Source organism: Lepidochelys olivacea (genome assembly GCF_965140295.1).
Source record: "Lepidochelys olivacea isolate rLepOli2 genome assembly, chromosome: 9".
Lineage (NCBI taxonomy): Eukaryota > Metazoa > Chordata > Testudines > Cheloniidae > Lepidochelys > Lepidochelys olivacea.
The window spans coordinates 64,719,638-64,745,301 of record NC_140419.1 but is presented as its reverse complement, the minus strand read 5'-3'; the positions used below and the strand labels follow the sequence as shown (position 1 = coordinate 64,745,301).

Sequence of the window (25,664 nt, the reverse complement as noted above, 5' to 3'; positions counted from 1 at the left end):
GTGAACGCCCAGGGCCAAATGTCTGACTTCAGCGGGGTTACGCCAGGGGTGAGTTTGTCCCACAGCGTTGATCTGGTGGCTCATCACTATCATTACTAACCAGCACACATCAGCCACATAGAGAGGCATGCTTTGGCTCTGCTTCGCCCAAAGGCAAAAGAGCTGCCTCGGGAGAGGCTGACTAAATGGTTTGTGCTTGGGGAAGGAGTGGGCCACTGATTTCCAAAGCAGCTGCACTCTCATGTCCCATGCACGAGGGGCACGGGTTGTAACAAAGCTTCCCAGAAACAGACGCCGACTTTCCCAAATGCTGGGGGGTGCTCAACCCCGGCTCTGTCCCAGGCCCTACCCCCCCTCCACCCCTTCCAAGGCCTCGCCCTGCCTCTTCCCACCCAGTTCTGCCCCCTTCCCCGAGCATGCCGTGTCCTTGCTCCTCCCCCCTCCCTCCCATGATCCCACCCCCCTCTCCCCGCGATCAGCTGTTTTGCGGTGTGCTTAAGGCTGGGAGGGAGGGAGAGGCACCGATTCGCGGGGCCCACTGGCAGGTAGGAGGCGCTGGGGGCTGAGGGGGAGCTGACAGGGGTGCTGCTGAGCATCCACCATTTTTTCCCTGTGGGAGCACCCACGGAGTCGGTGCCTATGGGTGCAGGGTAACCAGGATATTTCTGCATACTGCCAGCTGGGATTTCCTTCCCTTCTTCATTATGAACAGTGAAGATGCTGCAGTGTACTGGAGACTGATGGCATCATCTCTACAGGATACCCTGTCCCTGACATCAGCCTTGGTTGCGAGGGAAGTGGGTGTCTCAGGGAACTGATACGGGGTTATGGGGTCTTTCATTTCTAGGTGGCTGGTTCAAATTCACTGGTGACTGAAAGTCATCTGACAGCTGTTTGTTGGCTTGTGTGAAATCAGCATGGTCCCAGTCCAGTTCACAGCGGACAGGTGTCCCCATCACAACTGACACTGACTGCTGCTCTGAGGGAGGGCATGTGCTGCAGAGACTGAACTCTCCTTCCAACCTGAGAGCGTGTCTGGGAAGGGGCTCTCTGGACTCACACTGGGCCTGCTTTGTGCACAGGCAGAGCTCTCAACCCAGCCCCTTTCTCAATTCCCTGGGGGAAGGGAGGGCAGCAGCACTGCGCCAGCTGTCACACCGTGCGGCCAGCAGCAGATCACGCTGAGTTTCTTTGAGGGGCTGTCAAAGCATGTTGGAGTACTGGCCATTTGGGCAGCATCCACTAGCTGTGCTGTTGTTGGTGACAGAGGTCACAGATCAGAGAGTCACTGAGACCGCCACCAACCCTGCACTGTCTGGAGCAAATTCCCCAAGTTTGCATGTAATCTTTCCAGCAGTGTGCTGAAGAACCTGCAGCTCTTACCCCACTTCCCCCTCCTCCAGGGCTGTCTCAGCAGCACCATGGAGGGTATAGCACAGAGAGCGGGGAGCCAGGATTGGGGGACCCCTCACAGCTCAGGGCACACCCTGCATGTCGGGACTCTGCTCTGCAGGGCTTCCTTGTGGCCCAGCCCGCATGGCTTTTGGGGTGCAGGTGGCTGGGTGGATCCCAGCTGCAGGGAGGAAGCACGCCAGCCATGGGGACTGCTGTTGCTCTCCAGTTCAGACAGGAGGATTCCATCCTCCAGCACCCCAAAAGCTTCCCAGCACCTGCCTGGCTACTCCCGCTCTGCACTAGTTCCAGGATGGGGCTCTCGCTAAGGCCTGTGCTTCCAGAATCCCCTCCAAATATGAATCAAAACTTAGACAAACGGAGGAGAGAGAGACACGGAGGAGAGGAGAGAGAAAGGGAGGGGGAGACTCACCCCCAGATGGTACATGGAAGCACAAAAGCTCTGCCTACTCCACTACCTGCTGTCTGTTGTGGCTGGGGGTGCGGACAATCCTCCGAAGCAGCCAGAGCTTCCAGAGCCTGCAGGGTGGACACCAGGGCATCGTCCAGCTCCTGGGCGTGGTCTCGGACTGTCCGCGTTTGCACGCTGTCTATCAGCGTCACGGGGATCTCGTCGTACAGGATGCCGCAGAGGTGCCGGCCCTGCTCCTGGCTCTGTGCGGCCGCCCTGCGCTTGGGGTCATCCTCATCAGAGCTATTATCTCGAAAGCCCGGAGGCGGGGCAGCAATAGCGGGGAGCAGGGCAGTGGTCTCGTCCTCTTCCTCATCGCTCCCCGGAGGCGGGAGGGACATCAAGTCCACTATGTTGTCGTGGGAGCTGGCAGGCTTGCCACCTTTCTGAGAGGCTAGCCGGCTCTTGAGTTTGGCTTTGCAGGAGTTACAGTAGAAGCGCATGGCGTCGTTCCTCATGTGGTTGTCCATGGTGTTGGCCCTTGCCCTACTTGCCTGGCGGTCCCGGTCAAGGCCATCCGGATTGTACTCATTGGCAACACCGTCATAGCCTTGGCCGGAGCTTTTGGAAGTGGGGTCGGATTTGGTCCTGGGCCTGGTTTCCTCAAAGAAGATCAGGTTTTCATTGATGTCTGTCCTGTTTTCTTGCTGCTTCCTCTGCTCCCGCATGTGCAGGTAACAAAAGCTGACGAGCTCTGAGTCCGACCCCTTGGGACCTCGAGGGCTGGATTCCCTAGGGCTGGAGGCAGCGCCACCCAAGAACCCGCTCTCTTTCTTTCCCGAGGGCCCCACTGCAGCCGGCCGGTGGATGTTGTGCGGGTTGATGTATTCTAAACCAAAATAACAATTATCATGTTAGAGCAGTGCCCATGAAAAGGAAGGGACAGTCAAAAAATCCATCATGCACCGTAGGGAGTCACCAACATTCACCTGCCTCCCGCTAGTCTACCTATTGCCTTAAAATCCTTGGGACACCACAGTGGGCATGAAACATGCAGCAGCACAAAGGGCACAATCTAGGTGGACACAGCTACTTGTTCTCCTTCAACACACCCACTTCCCAGCCCAGCTAAGCCAAGCCTAGCCCTCCCTCGCAGTGTGCCAAGAGCTTTTCCCAGCTCGGCTGATATGCTCTCCAGCAACACACCTGGTGCATTCCCCAGTCCAGCTACCGCAGTCTGCTGCCAGCTCTGTGGCACATTCACCAGTATTCAGTCGCGTAAGAGAATTTATATACAACGTCCAGTACATGCATAAAAGTATCATTTCTGTGCCAGGTAACAGCAACAGAAACAGGTGGGCAGCGACCCAGCAGAAAGGACCCTTTGACAAACTGCACAGTGATGTGTGCCGTGCTCATATGCTCTGTGGCTCACAGCAAGAACACCAGGTGCCTTAAGCAGAGTGCCAGATGTCTTCTACTTGAATGAACCAGCTGGGACATTCAGCAGAACAGGAATTTCCCACCTAGATGCAGCAGCTAAAATTGCCAGCTTCATTCTAATGGTTTGTAGGTTTTAGGGCCAGAAAGACCAGTGTGATCATCTAGTCCAGGCCAGAGAACCCCACCCAGCAGTTCCTACATCCAGCCCAACAGTGTGTGGTGGAACTAGTTATCTGTTGGGAAGACATCTACTTTTTAATGTAAAGACTCCAAGTGATGGGGAATCTGCCACTTGGGATTCTACTCCACTGGTTAATTACCCTCACTGCTAAAAATGTGTGCCTTACAATCACCTTGAATTTGTCTAGCTCTGGCTTCCAGCCATTGGATCTTGCTGATCACAGAAATGTAGGGCTGGAAAGATCTCGAGCGGTCATCTAATCCAGCCCCCAGCGCTGAGGCAGGACCAAGGATACTAAGACCATCTAGACCAACTACAGCCCTCTAGCATCAGTAGTAAACATTATGTATGGAGTGTCCTCCACTCTCTGGCGATTTCTTTGTGCAAGGTGAGACATAAAGTCCAGGCCTTGTAGCGATTTCTGACTGCATTCGCAGCTGACCTGCACAGCTCTGCTGAGAACTAGTGCCAGGGACACAAGCTCCTTGTTACAAAGTATAAACAAAATCAAATAAATCCTTACTGAATTCATTAGCTCAGCAACTTGGGCAATTTGTCTCCCAATCTGCACATTTGTATTAAACTGTTCATCACCTGCAGTATAAAAACCGCAACAAGAATATATTTAAATGGAGACATCAGTGGCTAGGAGCTAAATTTGTATAGCTAAACAGCAACTCCTCCATCATGAACCCCTCTTTTCTTAGGAACTGCACGTCTCTGGGGACTTGGATGGGCGATGGAACTTTCACTGCCAGGTCACCAGTTCAAAGCCAGCTCCCTCGTCAGAAGGCTCAAGAGAGAGACTGAGGACCAAACAGGACATGGAGACTGAACTATTCCCTCCCTTCTAGAAGCGGGCAACCTCCAGGTCTAGGTTGAAGTGAACAGATGGGGTGAAACGCTGAAGTGACAAACTTGTCTGTGTGGGAGTGTGACCCATTGTACGGGAGGGACGAGCCCTCTGCTTTATCCCCTCCTCCACATCCCTACATCACAGCCACCTAACTTCTGCCTACATGGTAGTGAAGTGACCACACTGCAGAGTAGCGCAAGGCACTCCCTCTTCCCCCACCTCCTAGTCTCAGGCTGAGCACATTGTTGCACCTGCAGACCCCTCAGCAAGGGGCAAGCAGGAGGCTGGCTTCAGGAACTGAGCTCAGGGTACTTGCCTGGTACTACAGGGCACTAGTCACCTGCCCATGGCACAGAGCCAGAGCCCATTTGATTCAAGGGAAAGTTGGGGGCAAGGAGGGGACCTTTGCTGCATATCTGAATCCCTTCTGTGGGCCAGCTGTGTATGTTTCTGGGCTGTGGGGTAAGGAGGAGCTGGCAAACAGCTGAGCTATCAGCTGTCACCGTTAGTGTTAACACCAACTTTGAGAGGATTTTCACAGGGGAAGCACATGACCTGACTGCACAATTCTGCAGCAAAGTGTACTGGCTCCTGTCAAGGACAGCTGATCTGCGGGACGTCATCAAAGGGAGACAGATTTAACTGATAATACCAGCACATGATACCCTAAAAACAGCTAAGGTTCCCCAGGACACTTCAGTGGTCCCCAGGGAAGACAGATGTGCTCCTCTCCCAGGCAAAGAGTGGGAACCAGGGCTTGATTTTACAGTTCAGATTTGGGCACAGGCTGACTGCAGTCTGGAAATTCAGAGCCCAGGTAATATGTCTCACTCCGTGGGGGCTCTCTGACCCCTCCTGCAGAAACACATTCTCCTGAGGGAGTCTCACCTGTCTTTGTGGGCTAAATCCAACCCTTCTGTACCAAACCTGGGCAGCTGGGCTGGTGCATCGGGTTCCAGTGGGGCTGGAGGGGGAAAGAATTTCACCCTGCAGGCCACAGGCGCTCCTGTGTCACCATGCTACAGGGATAAATTGGCTGTTGGATCCAAACAGCCACCAATGCGTTGCCTCCCTCCACTTCTTTTCCTGTCCTACACCCCAAATCCAGCTGCATGAAGACACAGAGAGAGCTCCCCAACCCTGCCCCCAGGCAGTGTGGCACTGGGTCCTTTGTGGCTGCAGAGGAAGAGGCCGGATCTACCCTGACACATTTGTTTCAGTTACAGAATGGGATCCTGTGATGGGTATTGGCCCTTTAAGGTAGTGTCAACTGGCCCCATCTCAAATGGAGACATGAAACCCCATGTGCATCTTAGCGAAGAAGAATCTCCTTGCCTAGCTAATGCTTCTGCTTCTACACTCTGTATTGCCCCCTGCATAGGCCAAAATTTCCAAAAGTGACTGGTGATTTTGGGTGCCCAACATGAGTCCCCTTTAAAGGTGGCGTGATTTCCAGATGTGCTAAGCACACACCCCTGAAACCCAGGCCCCTCTAAGGTTCTCAGGTTGGACACCTCAAAATTAAGGCACCCAAAATCATGAGTCACTTTTGGGAATCTGGGCCACACACCTTCGGTTCTAATGCACAACAGCTGCAGTGCCAGAAGCCCTCAGCGCAGCTCCTCCAACACTCCCTGGAGGATGTCGGTGTGTCTGAATCTACATCTCTGCAGATCAGTAAAGGCAGCAGAAAAACATTCCCAAGTACAGTCCCTTTGTTCTGCACAGATGCTCAGGACAGCCTCCTCAGCGAAGAACCCTGCAAACTCATGCCAACTGTAGGATCGTGAGTCACAGCATCTGCACATCATCTCTGCAGGGACATTGCAAGCTGGCCTGTGGGGATCCAGTGCTGATTTTTGCTGGTGGCACTAAGTCTTTATAAATGACAGGATTGTGCTGAGCCAGCTTAGATCTTCCATGTGGATTGGATATTATGATACTAAATGCTGCTTTGCGTGTGACCAGAGGTGGGGGTATAATTACTGATACCCTTTCACAGACAGAGGAACCAAGAGATTAAGAGATTTACCACGGGCACTCAGTGAGCCAGTGGTATACCCAGAGCTAGCACCTCTGTCTTCTGAAACCCAGCTTTCTCCTGCTAGCCAATGCTGCCTGCTGTGTAGAAAGGGCCCCTGTTGGTTTTGCTTCCATCCCAATGAAGAGGAGATTTCAGAAGGAATCCATCCTAACTGTGCTAAATAGCGGGGTAGGGGGCACAAAAACCAGAGGCTGAAACGTACCTGCCTTGGAAATTTGAGGAGGAGGCGGTGGCTGGCTGGACGGCCTAGAAAAGATCATCTTCTTCGTGTCCACCAAGAGGTGGCAGTAGCCTGCTATCAGGCAGGCAAAATTGGTGGCTTCGGGCCACTCCATCAGCAGCACCAGCGGCTGGAAAGGAAAAAAGGGAAAAGCAAATAAAGGCAATGGGTTTCAGCTGATACACAAATGAAGCCAAGTGCACCGAAGGGGACTGTGTTTGTGGGTCCTACACTGGATTGTGTTCTTTCTAAGTGGGAGGGGAATGCTCCCCACTTCTCCCCCTCAGCCATGGCTCTGCCACACAACCAGATCCACAGAGAAGAAACCAGCGACCCAAGAAACATGACTCGGCTGTATCATGGGGTGAAAAAACACCGCTTCCTCTTCCTTATCCCCAAACAGAAAAACAAGGTACGAGATTTCACATAGCTCTAACTCTACCAACGCCACCCGGTGTTAAAACGAAGCCACCGGGACCTACAGGGGTCTGAAGAAATGTGAGCTTCCAGCAATGAAACTTCAGGAAGGGTGAATTATTAACTCCTCACCTGTGGCAGAGATTTACTGCTAACGATCTGGAAAATTAAATCTGTGCCTTAGGAGCAAGCGGTGTCATTTTGTTTAGGAGAAACATTGATTCTCATGCTATGAAAGGATTTTAATCCCTGCTTTAAGGGAAAGCTCAGACACAATCTCAGCTATTCTCTGTATAGAATATAGCCCCTGCAACTCTGATATGGTAAAATTGTCGCAATCACCATCCCACCCCCTGCACCACCATCATCCTGTTTTAGCCACACTAGGTAGAGGCCGTTGTTAAGAGTGGACTTTATTTCCACCTGCAAAGATAAGGCTTTGGATACACTGGGGATTTGCCCCAGTTCCTGCCATCAGTGGCCAGGCACGGCAAAGCTGAACCAGTTTAAACCCTTGGGGTAGACAGGCAGAATGGCTATTTGCACTGGCGCAGTTCAAGCTGCTCTGCTGATGCGATAGCGTGTGCCTGTATGTATTAGGGGTTTGCACAGGTGCAGCTGCAGTGTGGCTGGCCTTTGATGGCTGGACTCAGGGCAGACCCCCAGTCTGAAAGCCTATGAGTGCCCAGTCCATAGAAGTCAAATTCTCTAGAAGGGAGTGGTTCAAGGGGGTTAAATGTAAACAAACTGAGGCCAGTGCAAATGAGAGCCACACATCACTGTAAAAAGAACAGGAGGACTTGTGGCACCTTAAAGATTAACAAATGAATTTGAGCATAAGCTTTCATGAGCTACAGCTCACTTCATCGGATGCATTCAGTGGAAAATACAGTGGGGAGATTTATATACACAAAGAACATGAAACAATGGGTATTACCATACACACTGTAAGGAGAAAAGGAGGACTTGTGGCACCTTAGAGACTAACCAATTTATTAGAGCATAAGCTTTCGTGAGCTACAGCTCACTTCCTCAAGTGAGCTGTAGCTCACGAAAGCTTATGCTCTAATAAATTGGTTAGTCTCTAAGGTGCCACAAGTCCTCCTTTTCTTTTTGTGAATACAGACTAACACGGCTGCTACTCTGAAAACTGTAAGGAGAGTGATCAGGTAAAGTGAGCTATTACCAGCGGGGGGGGGGGGGGAGAAGGGGGGAACCTTTTGTAGTGATAATCAAGGTGGGCCATTTCCAGCAGTTGACAAGAACGTGTGAGGAACAGTGGGGGGTGGGGTGGGGGTGGGAGAAATAAACATGGGGAAATAGTTTTATTTTGTGTGATGACACATCCACTCCCAGTCTTTATTCAAACCTAAGTTAATTGTATCCAGTTTGCAAATTAATTCCAATTCAGCAGTCTCTCGTTGGAGTCTGTTTTTGAAGTTTTTTTGTTGAAGAATTGCAACTTTTAGGTCTGTAATCAAGTGACCAAAGAGACTGAAGTGTTCTCCGACTGGTTTTTGAACATTATAATTCTTGACGTCTGATTTGTGTCCATTTATTCTTTTACGTAGAGACTGTACAGTTTGGCCAATGTACATGGCAAGCAATGCCCCTCTGCCAGATTTCTGCTGGAGGCTAATCCCTTTTCTCCATGCTGAAGACTTCCCAGGTGTTTGAAGTTGTCTGTCGAAGGAGGGAGCACTTGGTTTTTCCAGTCTGCAGCAAGAGTAATCTGAGAGCTAACAACAAGAAATGAAGCGATAAGACCTGACCGAGGCTGCAGAAGCAACTGTCAGCATCTGATGGTGCTAAGGGAGGGGATAAAATTCAATTCAAAGGCCAGATTCTGGGTTGTGTGCTGGTGGTGCAAAGGGCAGATTCTGGTCGGAGTGTCACAGAGTTTAAAGGCAGAAGGGACCCCCAGATCATCCAATCTGACCTCCTGTAACTCACAGGCCACCACCACCACCTGCACACTAAATCCAACAGCCGAAATTAGATCACAGTATTACAGTCCACAGGAGACATGACTTTTATGTGCCACAGGCAGAAAATTGGAAGGACCAAGGTACACCAGTGCCCAAGGCCCCTGCAATGGCAGGGAAACAATGAAGTGAGATATACCTAGATAATCCTGGCATGTGATTGGCACCCCACATGCTGCAGAGGAAGGTGACAAACCCCCATGGGCACTGCCAATCTGACCTGAGGGGAAATTCCTTCCTGACCCTCACTTATGGCGATCAGTTAGACCCTGACCACGTGAGCAAGAACCAGCCAGCCAAGCAATGGTCATAAATGGCTACTGGAGTAGTCCCCTTGTGGAAGAGAACTCCCTACTGGCAAAAATCTGATGGAGCCAGCTTCTGTACCAGCTGCCTGCCCACCCTTGCACAGCGGGAGTGGCAGAGCTCTAAGAGATGCCAGGGCTGGGTAACCAGCTCCCTGATGCCTCCTCACTCCTTTGCGGCAAGTGGAGCGGATGCAGTGAGAACCTAGCCTCAAGAATTTTTTCTACTAAAATCACAATATTTTGATTTTTGGACAATTCCACCATATGAATCAGACAGCCAGATTGTCCATGCTCTCTCCAATGCGAATCATTGTCAGAGAAGCCCGATCTGTATATTCTATCAGGAACGAAACAGGACTGGGTTCTGAGTGACTCTGCAATCAATGCAACTTGGCACTTTCTGCAGATATCTGAAAGCCAAAGGGCTGAACGTATGAGGATTACCAATGCTGAGTGTCCCTTGCCATGTCTCCAAGTGAGCACAGCTACTCAGTTTTTGTTTGGTAATTAGTAAGATGCGCATCCCATCTGACTATAGCATTATTATTCTGCAAGCAAGAAGTCTTAATTCCAATTAGCATTACTAGCTTAGCATTACTGCTTTGTTATTCGGCAAAACACATTGCCTGATTAAACGATAATGACATTTAGGCAAATGACGGGTGCTAGTTTTGTTATACAATTGGTCAAGTGTGAAGGTTTTATTAGTGAAAATTAAATGACATTGTTAGTTGTACCACATCACACTTGATCCAGTTGCTTACCCCCTAACTGGGCTGGTAAAAGAAAAGAGAAGGTATTATGAATGAGAGACAAAGGAGGGGGTAAACCAAGATACTTTAAAATCCTATCAATCTAGGTCCATATGTTCCAAGCATGCAAGGAGAATGAGTTGTTAAAAAGATACTTGGTTATATTATATATTCCAAGCATGCAAGGAAAATGGGTTGTTAAAAAGAGACTTTGTTAAATCAGATTTGGGAATAAATGGGAAAAATTTCCACTCTGAATAGTCAGTTGTTCAATTTACAATCAATGTTGCTGGGGAATTTACTAGCTTTGAACGGCTTTCAGTTGAGCTGCTGAGTAATAATAATAAAGGAACTGAGCTGTGTTTTATGGCTTTGATTGTTTTCTCTTTGTGGATAACATGGATTTACCACGATGGGTTTAGAATCTCACTGTTTGGCAAAGACCTGTAAGGAACAGTGAGGGGTATTGTCAAAGACTGTTATTTCCCCCCCAGGTATTCTATGTCTGGAAAATCAACTCTTCCGGATTATTGCAGGGCTTCCGGTATCCTAACTACTATTGTAATAATCAACAACACTTATACAGCCTGTGTTGTTCCACATAAACAAATCAGTGCCAGTGGTCTGCTGTAGTCCTCATGGCAGCTCATGTGGTATTACTGATCCTTTTATATAGGCATGCTCTTTTAGGTTTCAGTTCAGCAAAGCTTCAAGCACTTGCTTAAATCTTTCTCCAATCAGCAAAACACTTAAGTACATGCTTAATTTTAAGCATGTGCTTAAGTCTCATTGAAGTCAATGGAATGGAAGTACGTGTTTAAGTGCTTTGCTGAATAGGCTTAGATGCTTAATTGAGGCATATGGGATGTCTTGAGACAATTTGGTCAGTTTCTAATATGCATCATGTTGTGTGACATTCCCTTCTGGTGTTATCCAGACCGATGATCTGCTAGGTCACTCCAATCCTTGACTCTGGGAGCCAGCCTTACCCTGCTCTGCTGTGAGAACCCCCACTCCGGGGCTGTTCACGCACAGACTCTGGCATGTAAGCTGCTCCCAGCTACTTGCAAGCAAATGACACTAGCCAATATCTCCGGTCCCAGACACAACCCTAGGAACCTCCATCTTGCAGTGCCAGGTTGTGTCCACTGGACGCTGCAAGCTTCTATGAGTTTGTCAATTTAAAAAAGAAATTGATATGTACCTGGCTTGTTATCCCAAGGGAAGCCTCTGACATGCTTCAAACCAAACACACTGCTTCAGGTAGAATAAACAAACAGATTTATTAACTATAAAGATAGATATTAAGTGATTATAAGTCAAAGCATAACAAGTCAGAGTGGTTACCAAAAGGAAATAAAATAAAAGCACGCAGTCTAAACTCTCAACCCTATTAGACTGCGCAACATCTAGATTAAGCAGTTTTTCTCACCCCACTGGATATTGCAGTCCTTAATATACAGATTTGTTCCTTAAACCTGGGCCAATCTTCTGTGTTGGAGTCCTGTCTTCTTCTCAGTGTCTTGGTTGCTTGCAGCATAGGTGGGGGCAGGAGAAGGGCCCAGGATGTGTCCACTCGGCCTGTTTTATACCCTCAGTCCATGTGCTTGTAGAACACAAGTCCACGCACGCCTGTGTGCATCGCTGAGTCCCTCCAAGCAAGGTTGAGCAATTCCCCTGGTGGGGCCTCATGCAGGTGAGTCATTGCATTGTTCCCTTGCTGGACAATGGCTGTTGATGGGTTGTTTGACACCTCGCCCAGGCGTTGGTTACTTTCCTTGCTGTTGCCTCTGGGGAACTAATATCTGGCTGATTCCCCAATTTACAGCATGTTTTAGTGACCACCATACAACACAATTCTCATAACTTCATATGCATTAATGATACACATCTATGGATAGAGAAATAACTTTCAGCAGATCATAACCTTTCCCCTGATAAGGCATGCTTTATAGGTAAGATCCCGATTATATGAAAATGAAGAATATGGGGGTTACAGTATGCTCCCCCAAGGTATAGAATGTCACAGTATGTCATGGGCATTTGTTTTCTGTTCTCCATGGCACAAGCTCCATGTGTCTTCATACTGGTGTATCTTGTCTCCATGCACATGAAATCCTCTCTCACCCTTAAACACTACTGCAAGATTGAGTGCTCATCTCCCTGGCTCCTATGCAAGGTTATTTCCTTCTAATGCCTGACCATTTCATTTTTACATTTCACATGTTGACCTTTCATGATGACTTGTTTCATATCTGCCATTTTCTGATCACTAACTGGCATGTTCTGGGTGCCCATTCTTTCACTGGGATCATTACTGTATCACGGCTGGAATCTCTTGACCACATATCACCAACAGATCTACCCTTCCCTGGATGATGCTCTCTGTGGATGTTTCAGAGTAGCAGCCGTGTTAGTCTGTATCCGCATAAAAAAAAGGAGGACTTGTGGCACCTTAGAGACTAACAAATGTATTTGAGCATAAGCTTTCTCGAGCTACAGCTCACTTCACTGGATGCATGCAGTGGAAAATACAGTGGGGAGATTTTATATACACAGAGATCATGAAACAATGGGTGTTACCATACACACTGTAACGAGAGTGATCAGGTAAAGTGAGCTATTACTGGCAGGAGAGAAAAAAACCCTTTTGTAGTGATAATCAAGGTGGGCCATTTCCAGCAGTTGACAAGAACGTGTGAGAAACAGTGGGGGGGGGGGAGGGTGTGGAAATAAACATGGGGAAATAGTTTTACTTTGTGTAATGACCCATCCACTCCCAGTCTTTATTCAAGCCTAATGTAATGGTGTCCAGTTTGCAAATTAATTCCAATTCAGCAGTCTCTCGTTGGAGTCTGTTTTTGAAGTTTTTTTGTTGAAGAATTGCCACTTTTAGGTCTGTAATCGAGTGACCAGAGAGATTGAAGTGTTCTCCAACTGGCTTTTGAATGTTATGGTTTTTGAATGTCAGCTTACTGGATCACTCTCATTACAGTTTCTTTCTGTGGATGTTGTTACTGAATTATTCATCTGCTTTCTGCCGTGCAGTGGCACCTTTTGGATGAATGTTGGGTCAAGAGAAACGAGGACACATTTAAAGGACCAATCCTATTCCTTTGAAAATTTCAAACTTTGTCTCAGCTGGATTTACACATTGCACCAGCTTAGTCCAGTCAAGATGTCAACATCCATCCAGACCCCAACTTACAAGTACACTATTGAGGCAAGGATATCTGATGCTTGAGAGCTCTTTACACTCACAGATAAAAGCACAATAAAATCCAGAGCGGCTGGAAACAGAATTGGCTGAATTTTTCCACATTTTGATTTTTCAATTAATTTTTATGTTGAAATTTCAAATTTTAATGAAAAAAAAAAGAGAACAAAAATTTTAAAGAAAATGTCCATTAACATTTTCCTATTTTTCAACCAGCACCATCAGGACATTAATATTAGACAAATTCACACAGGAAATATGGGACAGCTTTTTAGAACAGCTTCCCTAGGGATGTGGTGCATTCTTCATCACTCCCATGTCTTTAAATCAAGATTAGATGTCTTGCTAAAGGTTATGCTGTAGCTCAATCAGAAGTGATAGGGCTTGATGGGAGAATCACTGGGAGAAATTCTCTGCCTGCCTTATGTCGGAGGTCTGGTTAGATGATCAAGATGGTCCCTTCTGGCTTTAAATCCATGAATAGGCATAACCACAATATGAACTTCAAGCTTAAGTATGTTATTTTTGTATCTGTTTCAGTGTACTTTACACTGTCCACTCATAGCCAGAGAGATGCCCATTCATGTGCTGCAATAGAACCTGAGGTCTGAATATACATAATTTACATTCTCTGGTTTATTTGACTTCTAGTGTCAAGTTCGTAGCTAATAATCTGAGCATCTGGGCCTAACGAGACTGTCAGTTCTTCACTGGTGCCTGACTTTTTTTCTCCTTAAGCATTATTAGCTCTGACTCTATCAACTCAAAGCTCATTGTGATCAGGAAAATTCCCAGCTTTGTTTGTATACAATCTGAAGGCCTTTGTAAAGTCATTCTGTTTATTCCAGTTTGATCAGCAACCCCTTTTGCAGACCAAATTTGATCATCTGCTTAATTTCTGGCAGCTTCTGTCCAATTTCAGAGCCTTTGGGTTAGTACCCTGATGGGTATATAACTTTGAGTATCGTTCTCCACCTTGATTCCAGTGGCTGCTGATTTTAGCTGGGCTCCTGTTAGCTCATTAGCTCTAGCTATCTCCATAGCTTTTTCTAGGGAAAGCATGGCTCCTCCACAGGGAAGTTCCTCTCTTCTTTACACCAACAACGATACAGTCTCTCACAGTCTCATAGAGTGATATCATCTCTGTGATATCACTGTAATCTTACATTTTCTTACAGACTAGTCAAATGTTTCTCTGACTCCTTGCACTTTGCTGTGGAGTTTTGAACAATCAAAAACTGGGTTTGTTTTCGGCATAGCATATGCTTTATATTTATCAAAGCAAGTTCTCAGTGCTTTCCAATCTTCTGCACCGATGGAGCGGACCGCATGCTGAAAGTGCCTCTGCTTTTGCCCCTGTCCACAGTCTTGGATAGCTGCATTTGTTTCTTATTCAGATTGGCTTCATATGGTCCAGAAAATATCAGTTCCACAAGCTGTTTGGACCTTTATCCTGTTTCTGAATTGCTGCCCAATTCCAGTTCATTTTGAGTGCAGGAAAGCCAGCAATATCCACGGTGTTCTAGATGGCAGAGGAGTGTGTCTACTTCTGACACCACATATTGTTGGGTGCCTTGTTTTAATTAACTAGCAAGAGTCTGGTTAGCAGCATTTCCATCTGCTCCTCCCAACTAGAAGCCTAAGAAAAAAGTCTCAATCTTCCTCTCACTCTCTCCAGAAGGAAGGGTTTCAGCATGGTTCAGTGCAAATAAAACGAATGGATTCATGCAGTTTAGAGTAGCAGATCCTGTTACTTATACACATATACCCTCCCCCCCCATCACCATTAGAAAGGCCTGTACATTGCATAACAGGAAGGTCTGTTTGATATCCGATTGCCTCCCTCCCAGTCTTTATAATTGTACCAGTAGCTCCTATAAAACAGATGTTGATGGCAATGTTTGTGAATAAACTCAGTCCACCTCTGCCCCAAAATGTTTTAAAGATCGATGCTAGTCCTGTCATGCAGGGGCATGGGTGTACGTGCACCAATGGCTAGAATCAGAACTGCTTCACTGTATGTCATAGGTGTGATACTGCTCGTGGAGAGTTTCCTTTACGGCAGCTGTTTTGAAGCCTTGCTTTGGGAGAAGCAGGGTCTGAGTTCCATCCCTGCTGCCACCGCGAAGCTCTGAGTGACCACGGTGAGCAGCACCATGACAATGGGGAAGGCCCAGATCTTGCACTACACCGCAGGAAGGCCTGGCTCCTCCATGTAGCAATGAGGATTGGCGAATCTTCAGCGGCTGCCAATCCAGCATCATTCTATTGACTTTTCTCCAGGATCTGGCCCAGCATTATTCTACCCACCAGGGAAGGTTCCTCAATGTGCACTGCAGTTATTCACCTGCTTTGTCACTTACATGAGGGAGGGGGCCCTGGGGGAGCAGGAGGGGAAGTGTCAGCCCAGTCAATGCAAGGATTAGAAAGCTACAGATTGTACTTGTAGAAAGGCCTTTTATTTCCATTACACACTGGAAGCAGCCCAAAGGCCCCTGCAAGACACTGAAATCAATAGCCAGATTCCAGGCACAGTAGCAGCCAGAGATCTTTCTGAATTAATTTTTTTGTTGTTTTCCTTTGTAAAGTCCTGATCTGTGCTAAGTGCTGGCTGGCAGCAGGCCCTGCTGGGAGACATGAAATCGATTACCCTGATGCTTTTGATTGAACTGTGCTTGGCTAATCACCAGCTCCCATGCCACTTCTGCACCTCATCTTAGCATCTCACTCAGACGTGCGCCTAAGCTGGGTATGACATGCAGTCCAGGTGGCAATTTCCACTGGGAAAAGATGGACCCTTTGAATCCACAGATGCCATTGTGAGGTTAGCCAGGTCCCAGGGGGCATCCTGGCTGCGTGCACAAATCTGACACCAGTGGAACAATTTTCATAGCGGGGGTGCTGAAGGCAGAAGCACGTATTTGGGTTTATTACTACTTCAAGCTACTGCCCCCCCAACACCCCTAGTTCCAGGACCAATGTAATTTTTAGAGGAGCACAGGAGGATGTCTCCACGAATATCAATAATAATAATAAAAAGCAACTAACTACAAGGTGGCTGTGTCACAAAAATAAATACAGCTGTAATGAGTCAAAACCCAGTGCAATGATTGCTTCAATAGAAAGGGATGGATTAATCACATCATGAGTGCAGTGAGAAAGGAAACGAATGTCAGATCTGAACTCAAAGAACAAGCCTTGGATCTAATCAGCTGTCTGTCTGCTTGATGCTCTTATTTTTAGGGCAACTACCACCCTTCCATGGAAAGCCTAGGCTCAGAGTTCCTTGGGATTAAACTAACCAGCCTCGCTACATCCTTTGCATTGGAAATTGGGCCTGGAATAAATCCCACTGGGACTGTCATATGGATTTTTAAATGCTGCAATGAGATGGCACTAGTCTCATCTCTGTCTGGACTTTGATGACATTGTGTCCCCTCTTGACACTTGTATGTAGAAGAGATCTTGTATTCCTCAGCAAAAATAAAGAAAAAAACAACCACCAGGGAACTGTGCTAAACAGCCTCTGAGCTGCCTTTAACGGGACACTGTCACTTTAAAAGTCATGGCCCAGCCCCTGAGTGGCAGATGAGGAAGCAGCACTCAGTGCTGCTGAGAAAGGTGGCTGGTGAAAGTGGATTTAGGCCACTTTTTTATCGTGCTGATCCGGGGCCACCTGCACACTGGTGTGCCCACGACTCCAACAGGCCATTCTGGCATCTGGGGATTGCTGGGACCCAGGGATATCTTCATTAATGATCTGGAGAATGGTGTGGGTTGCACCCTCAGCAAGTTTGCAGATGACACTAAACTGGGAGGAGAGGTAGGTACGCTGGAGGGTAGGGATAGGATACAAAGGGACCTAGACAAATTAGGGGATTGGGCCAAAAGAAATCTGATGAGGTTCAACAAGGGCAAGTGCAGAGTCCTCCACGTAGCATGGAAGAATCCCATGCACTGCTACAGACTAGGGACCGAGTGGCTAGGCAGCAGTTCTGCAGAAAAGGGCCTAGGGGTTACAGTGGAGGAGAAGATGGATATGAGTCAACAGTGTGCCCTTGTTGCCAAGAAGGCTAACGGCATTTTGTGCTGTATAAGTAGGAGCATTGCCAGCAGAGCGAGGGAAGTGATTATTCTCCTCTATTCGGCACTGGTGAGGCCACACCTTTTTCTTTCTTTTTTTTTTTAAAGGTTAGGTTTGGAAGCGACCTCAGAAGGTCATCTAGTCCAACCCCCTGCTTGAAGCAGGACCAATCCCCACTTTTTGCCCCAGATCCCTAAATGGCCCCCTCAAGGATTGAACTCACAACCCTAGGTTTAGCAGGCCAATGCTCAAACCACTGAGTTATCCCTCCCCCCAATTGAGCTCTCTCTCACCTGGAGCATTGTGTCCAGTTTTGGTCCCCCAACTACACAAGGGATGTGGACAAACTGGAGAGAGTCCAGCAGAGGGCAAAAAAATGATTAGGGGGCTGGGGCACATGACTTATAAGGAGAGGCTGAGGGAACTGGGATCATTTAGTCTGCAGAAGAGAAGAATGAGGGGGGATTTGATAGCTGATTTCAACTACCCAAAGCGGGGTTCCAAAGAGGATGGAGCTAGGCTGTTCTCAGTGGTAGCTGACGACAGAACAAGGAGTAATGGTCTCAAGTTGCAGTGGGGGAAGTTTAGTTGGATATTAGGAAAAACTTTTTCACTAGGAGGGTGGTGAAGCACTGGGATGAGTTACCTAGGGAGGTGGTGGAATCTCCTTCCTTAGAGGTTTTTAAGGTCAAGCTTAACAAATGTGGCTGGGATGATTTAGTTGGAGATTGGTCCTGCTTTGAGCCGTGGGTTGGACTAGATGACCTCATGAGGTCCCTTCCAACCCTGACATTCTATGATGCTCCAGTCACCCCCCCTTTTCCACAGCCATGCACCCTATACTGTTGGCTGGCAGATGAGGTTGTTTGAGAGCCACTATGGCCATACCTCCCAGCTGAGGATGGTCCAGAGCAGGGGTCATTCACAGTGGCCATGCAAGTTGTGTGTTGCATCCTTAGGGTCTGATCCAATGCTCACTGAAGTCAATGGAGGGGAAACCCTGGCCCCAATGAAGACAGTAAGAGTTTTGCCACTGGCTACAGTAGGGCCAGGATGTCATCTCTGTTGACTTCAACGGGCACTGGCTTAGGCACTGTGTACACTTGAGAATCTGGCCCCTTATTTGCTTGGGCACTTGCAAAATCCTGACCTTTATCACACCACCATGCTATTTACTTTCCCCTGTGGTGTTTGCAGTACTAGGGGGAACATCACCAACATTGCAGGAACATCAGCAAACACCTACAGTAACAGGCATGATTGCAATGGTGCCTGCTGCTGCACGCTGGTTTACTTTTTGTTCTCTCCACTTGTCAGTTGAATTTCAGGTTCCCGTGCAGGGCACACTGCTGCAACGTGTGGATTGCAGAACCTGCATGCGAAGTTTGACATCTAAGCCAACCACTCCCCCCACATCCCCAGCTTTCACTAACGTTTACAAAAATAAACCATGGACACATTTTGATTTGTAAAACCTTAACACACCTAGCTAGACTGTGCTGTCTTTAACTCGGAAAGAGAGCCTGGGATATAAGAGAAGCTTGAGAGCAAAGCAATTATTTCATAGTGAATAATTTATTAGACAACATAGCTGCTACTTCTGCTCATGAACGATCTGTGAGTGGTTTCTGATATTCTCAAGCGTAACTGTAATCTGAAATTATTCACTGACATATTTCTGCAACTAACCCTTGGTTTGTAGTTGTGCATGAGCAGTTGTTATTAGAAGTCTGAGAAGCATTGGTTAGTTTTGGTTGGTCACATAAATCACATGGTATGTGCCTGTTTCCTGATTGGATGAACTTTAACCCTTAGGATCAGGTTTGTAGGGCACCTGAGATTGACGTTTCAGAATTATACATGGCCTTTCTACACGGACCCTTTAATGGTCACTTTCAAAGTTGCTGTTTCCACAGTCACCTCAGTTGCTCAAATATCTGCCGAAAGTAATCGCAAAAGGGCCATGGACATAAACAAAGCAGATTCAGTTGTTTATTCAAGTGACTGTCCAGAGACGATTTTTTTAAGGTATTTACCCAGTGCTAGTAGATGCCTGTAGCTAATTAGGGGAATTCCTAGAGGAGAGAGCATCACAACCCGCCTATGCCTAAAATGAATATCTTTCACATGCCTTCCCTGCTGTTGTTATTCTGCAAAGCGCCTGCGGGTTTAGAAATGTGATGTGGATTCGACTCCAGGTCTCTAGGGGAAAAGGGCATTCTTAGAACACAGCCCCCTAATGGTTTAAAATCACAGAGGAAATGGATTTATTTGCATCCCGCTGTTTAGTCAGAACAGGGGAAGCTACAGGACAATAGAATAATTACAGAAAGCAGATTAGCACTTCAAGGTAATGATCTTTCTCCCTTTCCTTTTAGCCTGTCTCATCCATTGCAGTTCTGTCTAAAATTACCATATACCTCGTTCTGGGTCAGACACTCTGGCTTTGAATCCCTGTCTCTGCATGTGGATATAATTATGATAGGTGGCAACAGCCTCTCCTAGCACATTCCAGCCTTAAGATACAGGTGGACCCTGCTTGCCTGTACCAGTGGGATATCTTTCCCCTTTCCTCCTCTGAGGAACGGATGGGGGCATTTTCGGTGGCTTTGGGCAGCCATCTTGAATTTCACAAGAAGTCACAATTTGTGTATGAATTCACTGGGTGGGTGGAATTTCTACATGAGTACTGTTTTCACAGCAGGTGTGCGCGCTACATGGTAGGAACAAGGAATGGGTCTGCTTCTGTAGTTGAGAAAGACTTGGGACCTTATTCATAAAGTTATTTAAAGCTGAGGAGACTGTCTGGCTCAGAGGACTGGCAATGCCACACAGAGCATTTCCTGTCCAAGTAGCCAGTTCAAATTTGGGGGGTCAGCGAGTTACCAGGTGAGAGCTATTTGGGGGTCTCATTCTGGTTCACAGCAGAATGAATCAACATCACAAACTGCCATCGTATTTGTCATTCTTGTGGCCAGTCTCAGCTGAGCGGCTGAGGACTGAATGTGCCATAGACAAAGAACTACTCTCTCACCCCAACGGTAGCTGTTCCCTGCCTGGGTTGAAGCACACTGACAGGGGTGAACTGCGCGCTCTATCACTGAATGTTCAGTGTTTGTCTGTGGAGAGACAGAGGGCTTCGGTTTCAGGGCTGTTAATCTGGCATCTTTAAGGAGCACTGAATGCACACACACAAAACGAGGCTGCTTTGAATTCATCTGGCAGCTGGGAACACACTTCACGCCAGTGTATTACTGTCTTTCAAACGTTAATAACTAGTCAAAGACAAAAAGTCATTCAAAGGATGTTTATCATTCTATTATTGATGTATTAATGCCTTAATCTGCCCAAAAATGGAAGGGGCATGCATGCAAGGAAGAACCAGAAGGGTTATTCATGATGGAGATTAGGTTCCTACCTACCTCCTTCCACTACCTCTTCACCAGTATTTGCAACCGTGGCGAGACATAACTAGACAATGGAGAGTGTGGTGGTGGAATTATTTTGGTAAGAATCCAGAGGATGGAAGATCAAGGAGGTGGCATGACAGGTGGCATCTGCTACAGACTACCAGGACTGGACAAGAGCAAGAACCAACCTGTGGGGGACTCCAAACCACAGAATGCTGTATTTACCGGGGATTTTAACTGCTCAGACACCTGCTGAACAACAACTACAGCCAAACAGGCTTCATCAAAGAAGCTCCTGGGTTATATAGGTGGATGCTAAAGTAGAAACTCCAAGGAAAGGGGAAGTCATCATGGATCAGCTACTTCCTAAGAAACAGGAGCAGAGAGAATGAAAAGGAAGCTTGGAACCAGTCACCATGTACTACTTGAATTCAGCAGAGTAAGCAATGCGATCACCCAGGGCAGCAGCACAAGGGTGTCTAACTTCAGGAGGGCAGATTGTCAAGAATTACCAAGGCTGTGGGAGGAGATATTAAAATCCACCAGCAGAGAAGGCAGTTGGGGAATCCCAAACAAACCCATCATAATTCCAGCTCCACAGACTAGACTGGCTCTACATATACAAGATGCAAGAAAAGGGCTGCTGGGAGATCTGAGGTTAGAAGAACCTGACCCAGAGGTGGGGAGGAAACCACAGAAAGACACATAGAGTTCAGTTACTGTTCACAGAGGAAGGATCAACACATCAATAAAACTGGTGACTCAGTGCGAAAGGGGCAAAGGGCTCAGAGGAGCTTTTATAAATATCAAGGGGAAAATAAACTCTGTTATTTATTTTTTGCATTACTCGGTAATGCCCAGCCTCCCTAACTGAGATCAGAGCTCCATCGTGCTAGGTGGTGTTCAGAGGCATTGCAAGAGACAGTCCCGGCCCAAAGAGCTTAGAGGCTGACTAGACAAGGCAGAGAAAGGGTGGGAATGGGAACAGAGACACAGAGATATTAAGTAGCTTGGGATATTCATTGGCTCACTGCCTCTCAAACAGACTCATTCATAACTGAGAGAGGGAATGAAATTAAGCAGGGCTCAAAAATAGCTGAAAACCTGAACTGCTTTGGTTGGATGTTTTCCTTAAGAAGAAAAATAAAGAAAAGAAGATGGAAAAACATGGAAACCAGGAGTCCTTGTTAAAACAACAATTACCGATAAAGACCAGATGAGGGAACACTTGGAAAATCTGTCCTGATATCAATCGGCTAATCTGGATGACATGAATGCTAGGGTATCCAATGTCCACGGAAGTCAATGGGAGCATCTCCACAAAGGAAAATGAGTACTGGATCAGGCCTTAAAGGAATCAGCACACAAACCATCTCACCGACAATGAATTTTGAAAAGTTGTGGGAAAACCTAGGAAGTATCAGAAGACTGGCAAAAAGCAAACCTCATATTGAATTTCCGGAAAGGAAAAGAGAGTGATCCGAGAGATTACGAGCCTGTAAAGCTATTCATATGTAAATGAATAGAACAAATAAGCAACCTGGTACTACAGTGGAACCACGCGCAATAAACTGCACAGGTCTGTAAAGAAAAAGAGCACATCGGGCCAGATACACTTGATTGCTTTTGTGATACAGTTACAGAATTCGTAGAGGACAGGAAAGCAGAGGATGGGAACTACTTGTAATTTAGGCAAACATTTGATACAGTGTCCTATAAAATCTCACTCCTCAATTAATTCAGACTACTTGGATTACGGACACGGGTATGTGAGCTGCAATCTGGCTGAAGGACCAGAAAGACGAGGTTATGGTAAAGAGCAAAGCATTGAGTATCCAGGGGGCAAGTTTTGAGCTGAGCGACCCAGGGATTGGTGTTACATTTGGTCTATATTTAATATGTTGACCTAGAAGAGGGAATAAGCAGCACATTGAGGGATTTGGGAGATGATTCCAAATAGTGCATTTGTGAACACCTCTGTGGAGAGAGCATTCATACGAAGACACCTGGAGGTTTAGAAACAAGGACAAAAAAATAACAGCATGAGATTCAGTTTGAAAAACCTCAAGCTAATGCATCTAGTGGGGATGGAATGATGTGAACCAGAGATACACTTGCTTCCCTTTCACGGAGACATTGGCAGGAATTTAGAGGTATCTGTGGACAGCAAGTGAGACGTGAACTTGCAATGTAATTCAGCAGCAAGCAATGCCAATGCAGATTCGGGCTGCATACACAGAGGTCTCTCATCCCACAGCAGGGAGGTAACAATCCTACTCTCTCTATGGCTGTAGGGCTGGAATATTGCTTCAGTTCTGGGTTCCCTGTTACCAGAAGGATTGTGACAATTTAGAGGCAGATAAGAGGGCTGCTAGAGGAATGATCGGGGACAGTGGCAGACGGATGGGGAGAGATTAAAAGAGCTGCAGCCTGGCTGAGTGGCAACTGAAGAGGGATGACATGCTCACAGTCCACAGATCTCAGCAGGGTTTTCACACCAAGGAGACAGACCATCTGCTTTGAACAGTACATGGGGGCAGGGAGGAGAGACTCAGTCATGGGCTGATATTAAGAAAGGGAACCTTTGGCTGAGTATCCAGAACACTTCCTGACAGTGAGTTCCTGGAGAAGCGTCTTCCAGGGGATGATGAAGATCCCAGCACTTGCGACTCTGCACCATGATGGGACACACCCCTACTAAATGGAAACAGTCATCATGCACTGGCAAAGAGATGGGTCTCTTCTGCATCCAGCCCCTAGGATTCTGTGGAGATCACCTGTCTTTGCAGTTGCCAGGCTGGAGAAGCTGGCAAAGCCAACAGAGGCCGGTAGGCCTGGGAGGTGATGTTCTCAAAGCCGTTCCTTCCTACAGCCTTTCTTAAAGAGCATGGCTGCCTGCGGAGGAGAGGGGCTGACAGCCGGGGTTCAGTGTGGGCTAAAGCAGTGCCAGCTCCTGCCAGTTTGCCTCAGTCTCGATTGCAGCACCCCTGCTGCTCCCACTGGGCCCTCAAACAGCACTGTCAATGCTCTCCAGTCCTGACTGACACTTCTTCGGTTCAATTCGATGGGGCTGTACTGACATGCCAAGCTATTCCAGTGTTGCTGATGTGTAAGGAAGAGACAGACCCCTCAGGTACCTGCCAGAGGGGGTATGACCCACCCAGGATGCATCCATTTGTCATCCCTGTCTGTCCCTGATCTGGTGGCAGGACAGAATTCCCTGCTACTCATATCCTAAATCTCCACGCAGCTCACTAAATGTATCTCAGTCCCAACCTGCAACCCCTCATCTGGTCAAAGCATACACTATCACAGTAGCACTTAGGAACCCCGACCAAGACCAGAGCTCCATTGCTCCAGACGCTGTACAAACGCATAGCGAGCCACTCCCTACCCAAGGCAGCTTACACGCTAAGTGGACAAGACAGACGCAGGGGAAACAGTGACTAGCCCAAGGTCACCCAGCAGGCCAAAGGCAGAGACAGGACTAGAACCCAGGTCTCCTGACTCCCAGTCCAGTGCACTCTCTACTTGGCCACCCCACTTCTCCAGTGGACAAGTGTCCAGGAGACATTAATGATGAGACCAACCAACACATCTGCACTCGTGCCCTAAATGCCATCTGAAGACAAGTCCTCAGAGGAACCCTGACCCACAGCCTCTGAGCCTCCTCGTGAACCTCCCTGCTAGCCCGTCTCCCAGCTGAAGACCACGACTCTTTCTGCACCTGCCATGGGAGGAACTTGTGCCTACCTTGGCATCCAGGATGCTGGTCTCCACTCGTGCCACACCCTGGTTTTCCCTGAACAGCTGGATCTTGCTGACCTTGCTGAACTCTGACAACACCGTGGTGAGGTTGGTCTTCAGGTCGATGACATGGCTGATACCATGGCGGGGGCCCACCAGGAGCATGGTGGCCGGCTGTTTCTCGTCCTGAGAGGGCGGCCACCCCAGCCGAATTGAAAGAGAGACAGACGTGTTAAAAAATGCCATGTGTCTGAACGTGAAAAGGCTGCCTGCCCAACCCCAGCTGAGCCCCGTTCCTTACACAGAGCCAAGCCTGTAGTCAAGACGTTATTTACTCGACTGGCTGAAGTCCACCCTGGATCTGGGCTGGGGGGAGGGGTCACAGCACCAGAGACACTTAGTGCAGAGCGGGGGGGGGGGGGGCAGCCAATGCTGAGAACACACCTGGAGCTTGCCAACAGTTTAATCCCTTTTCCGCAGTGTTGGGAACGGCACCTCGGAACAGCATGCAGGTTGCCAAGACTACTTAAAAATAAATAGCAGAATTGATTGTCTGCATGAAATATTCAGGCCTGTTGTCGAGCTACAGAAAAGTAAAAGCATGTTACAAAGACGGCTGGTTTTAAATCACCTCTGAGGAGGAGGAAGAGGAGGCCGGTGGAAGGGGAGGAGGGCGAGAGGGGTTGGGGAGGAATTTTATGGAACAATAAAGGAAAATAAGAAGCTGATCTCTGATTAACAATGGCAATCAGTATTGAGATGGCCCTTCCAGCCAGGACACAGGGTGCTAAACTGGAACGTGAAGGGAAAGCTACGGGTTGGACAAACACACACAGGAAAATAAAGATAAAGATTATATTATTATTGCCCTAATGCATATATTGCACCTCCATTGAGCCTTTCATCTGAGCATGTCAAAGTGCTTTATGAGCATTAACTCTCTGGGCCCCTCCTGGACATGCTAGGTCAGTATCCCTACCTTCATTTTACATTTGAGGAAACTGAGGCTCGGAGAGATGCAACTTGCCCAAGGATACGCAGCAAGTCAGTGTCAGAACCCAGGAATGGGATGCAGGAGACCTGACTCCCACTCCCCTGCTCTAATCCCTCAACCACACTGTGCTTAATATAGTCTGGATCTTTTTTTATGGAATGCTTGGAGCTGTTGGGATAGGCACTTTGGAGTTTTTACATAA

General features: G+C 47.6%; 1 protein-coding gene across 1 annotated transcript in view; it reads right to left on the bottom strand.

The window, feature by feature from the left end:
* FRMPD3 (FERM and PDZ domain containing 3) overlaps positions 1-25,664 on the bottom strand; it is a 153,314-nt gene that overhangs the window by 5,372 nt on the left and 122,278 nt on the right. The window contains exons 13-15 of the mRNA XM_084639524.1: positions 24,475-24,654; positions 6,531-6,678; positions 1,872-2,693 (exon numbers count right to left, since the gene is read on the bottom strand). Of these exons, the coding sequence (XP_084495650.1) occupies positions 1,872-2,693; positions 6,531-6,678; positions 24,475-24,654 (1,150 nt within the window). The remainder of the gene's footprint in view (positions 1-1,871; positions 2,694-6,530; positions 6,679-24,474; positions 24,655-25,664) is intronic.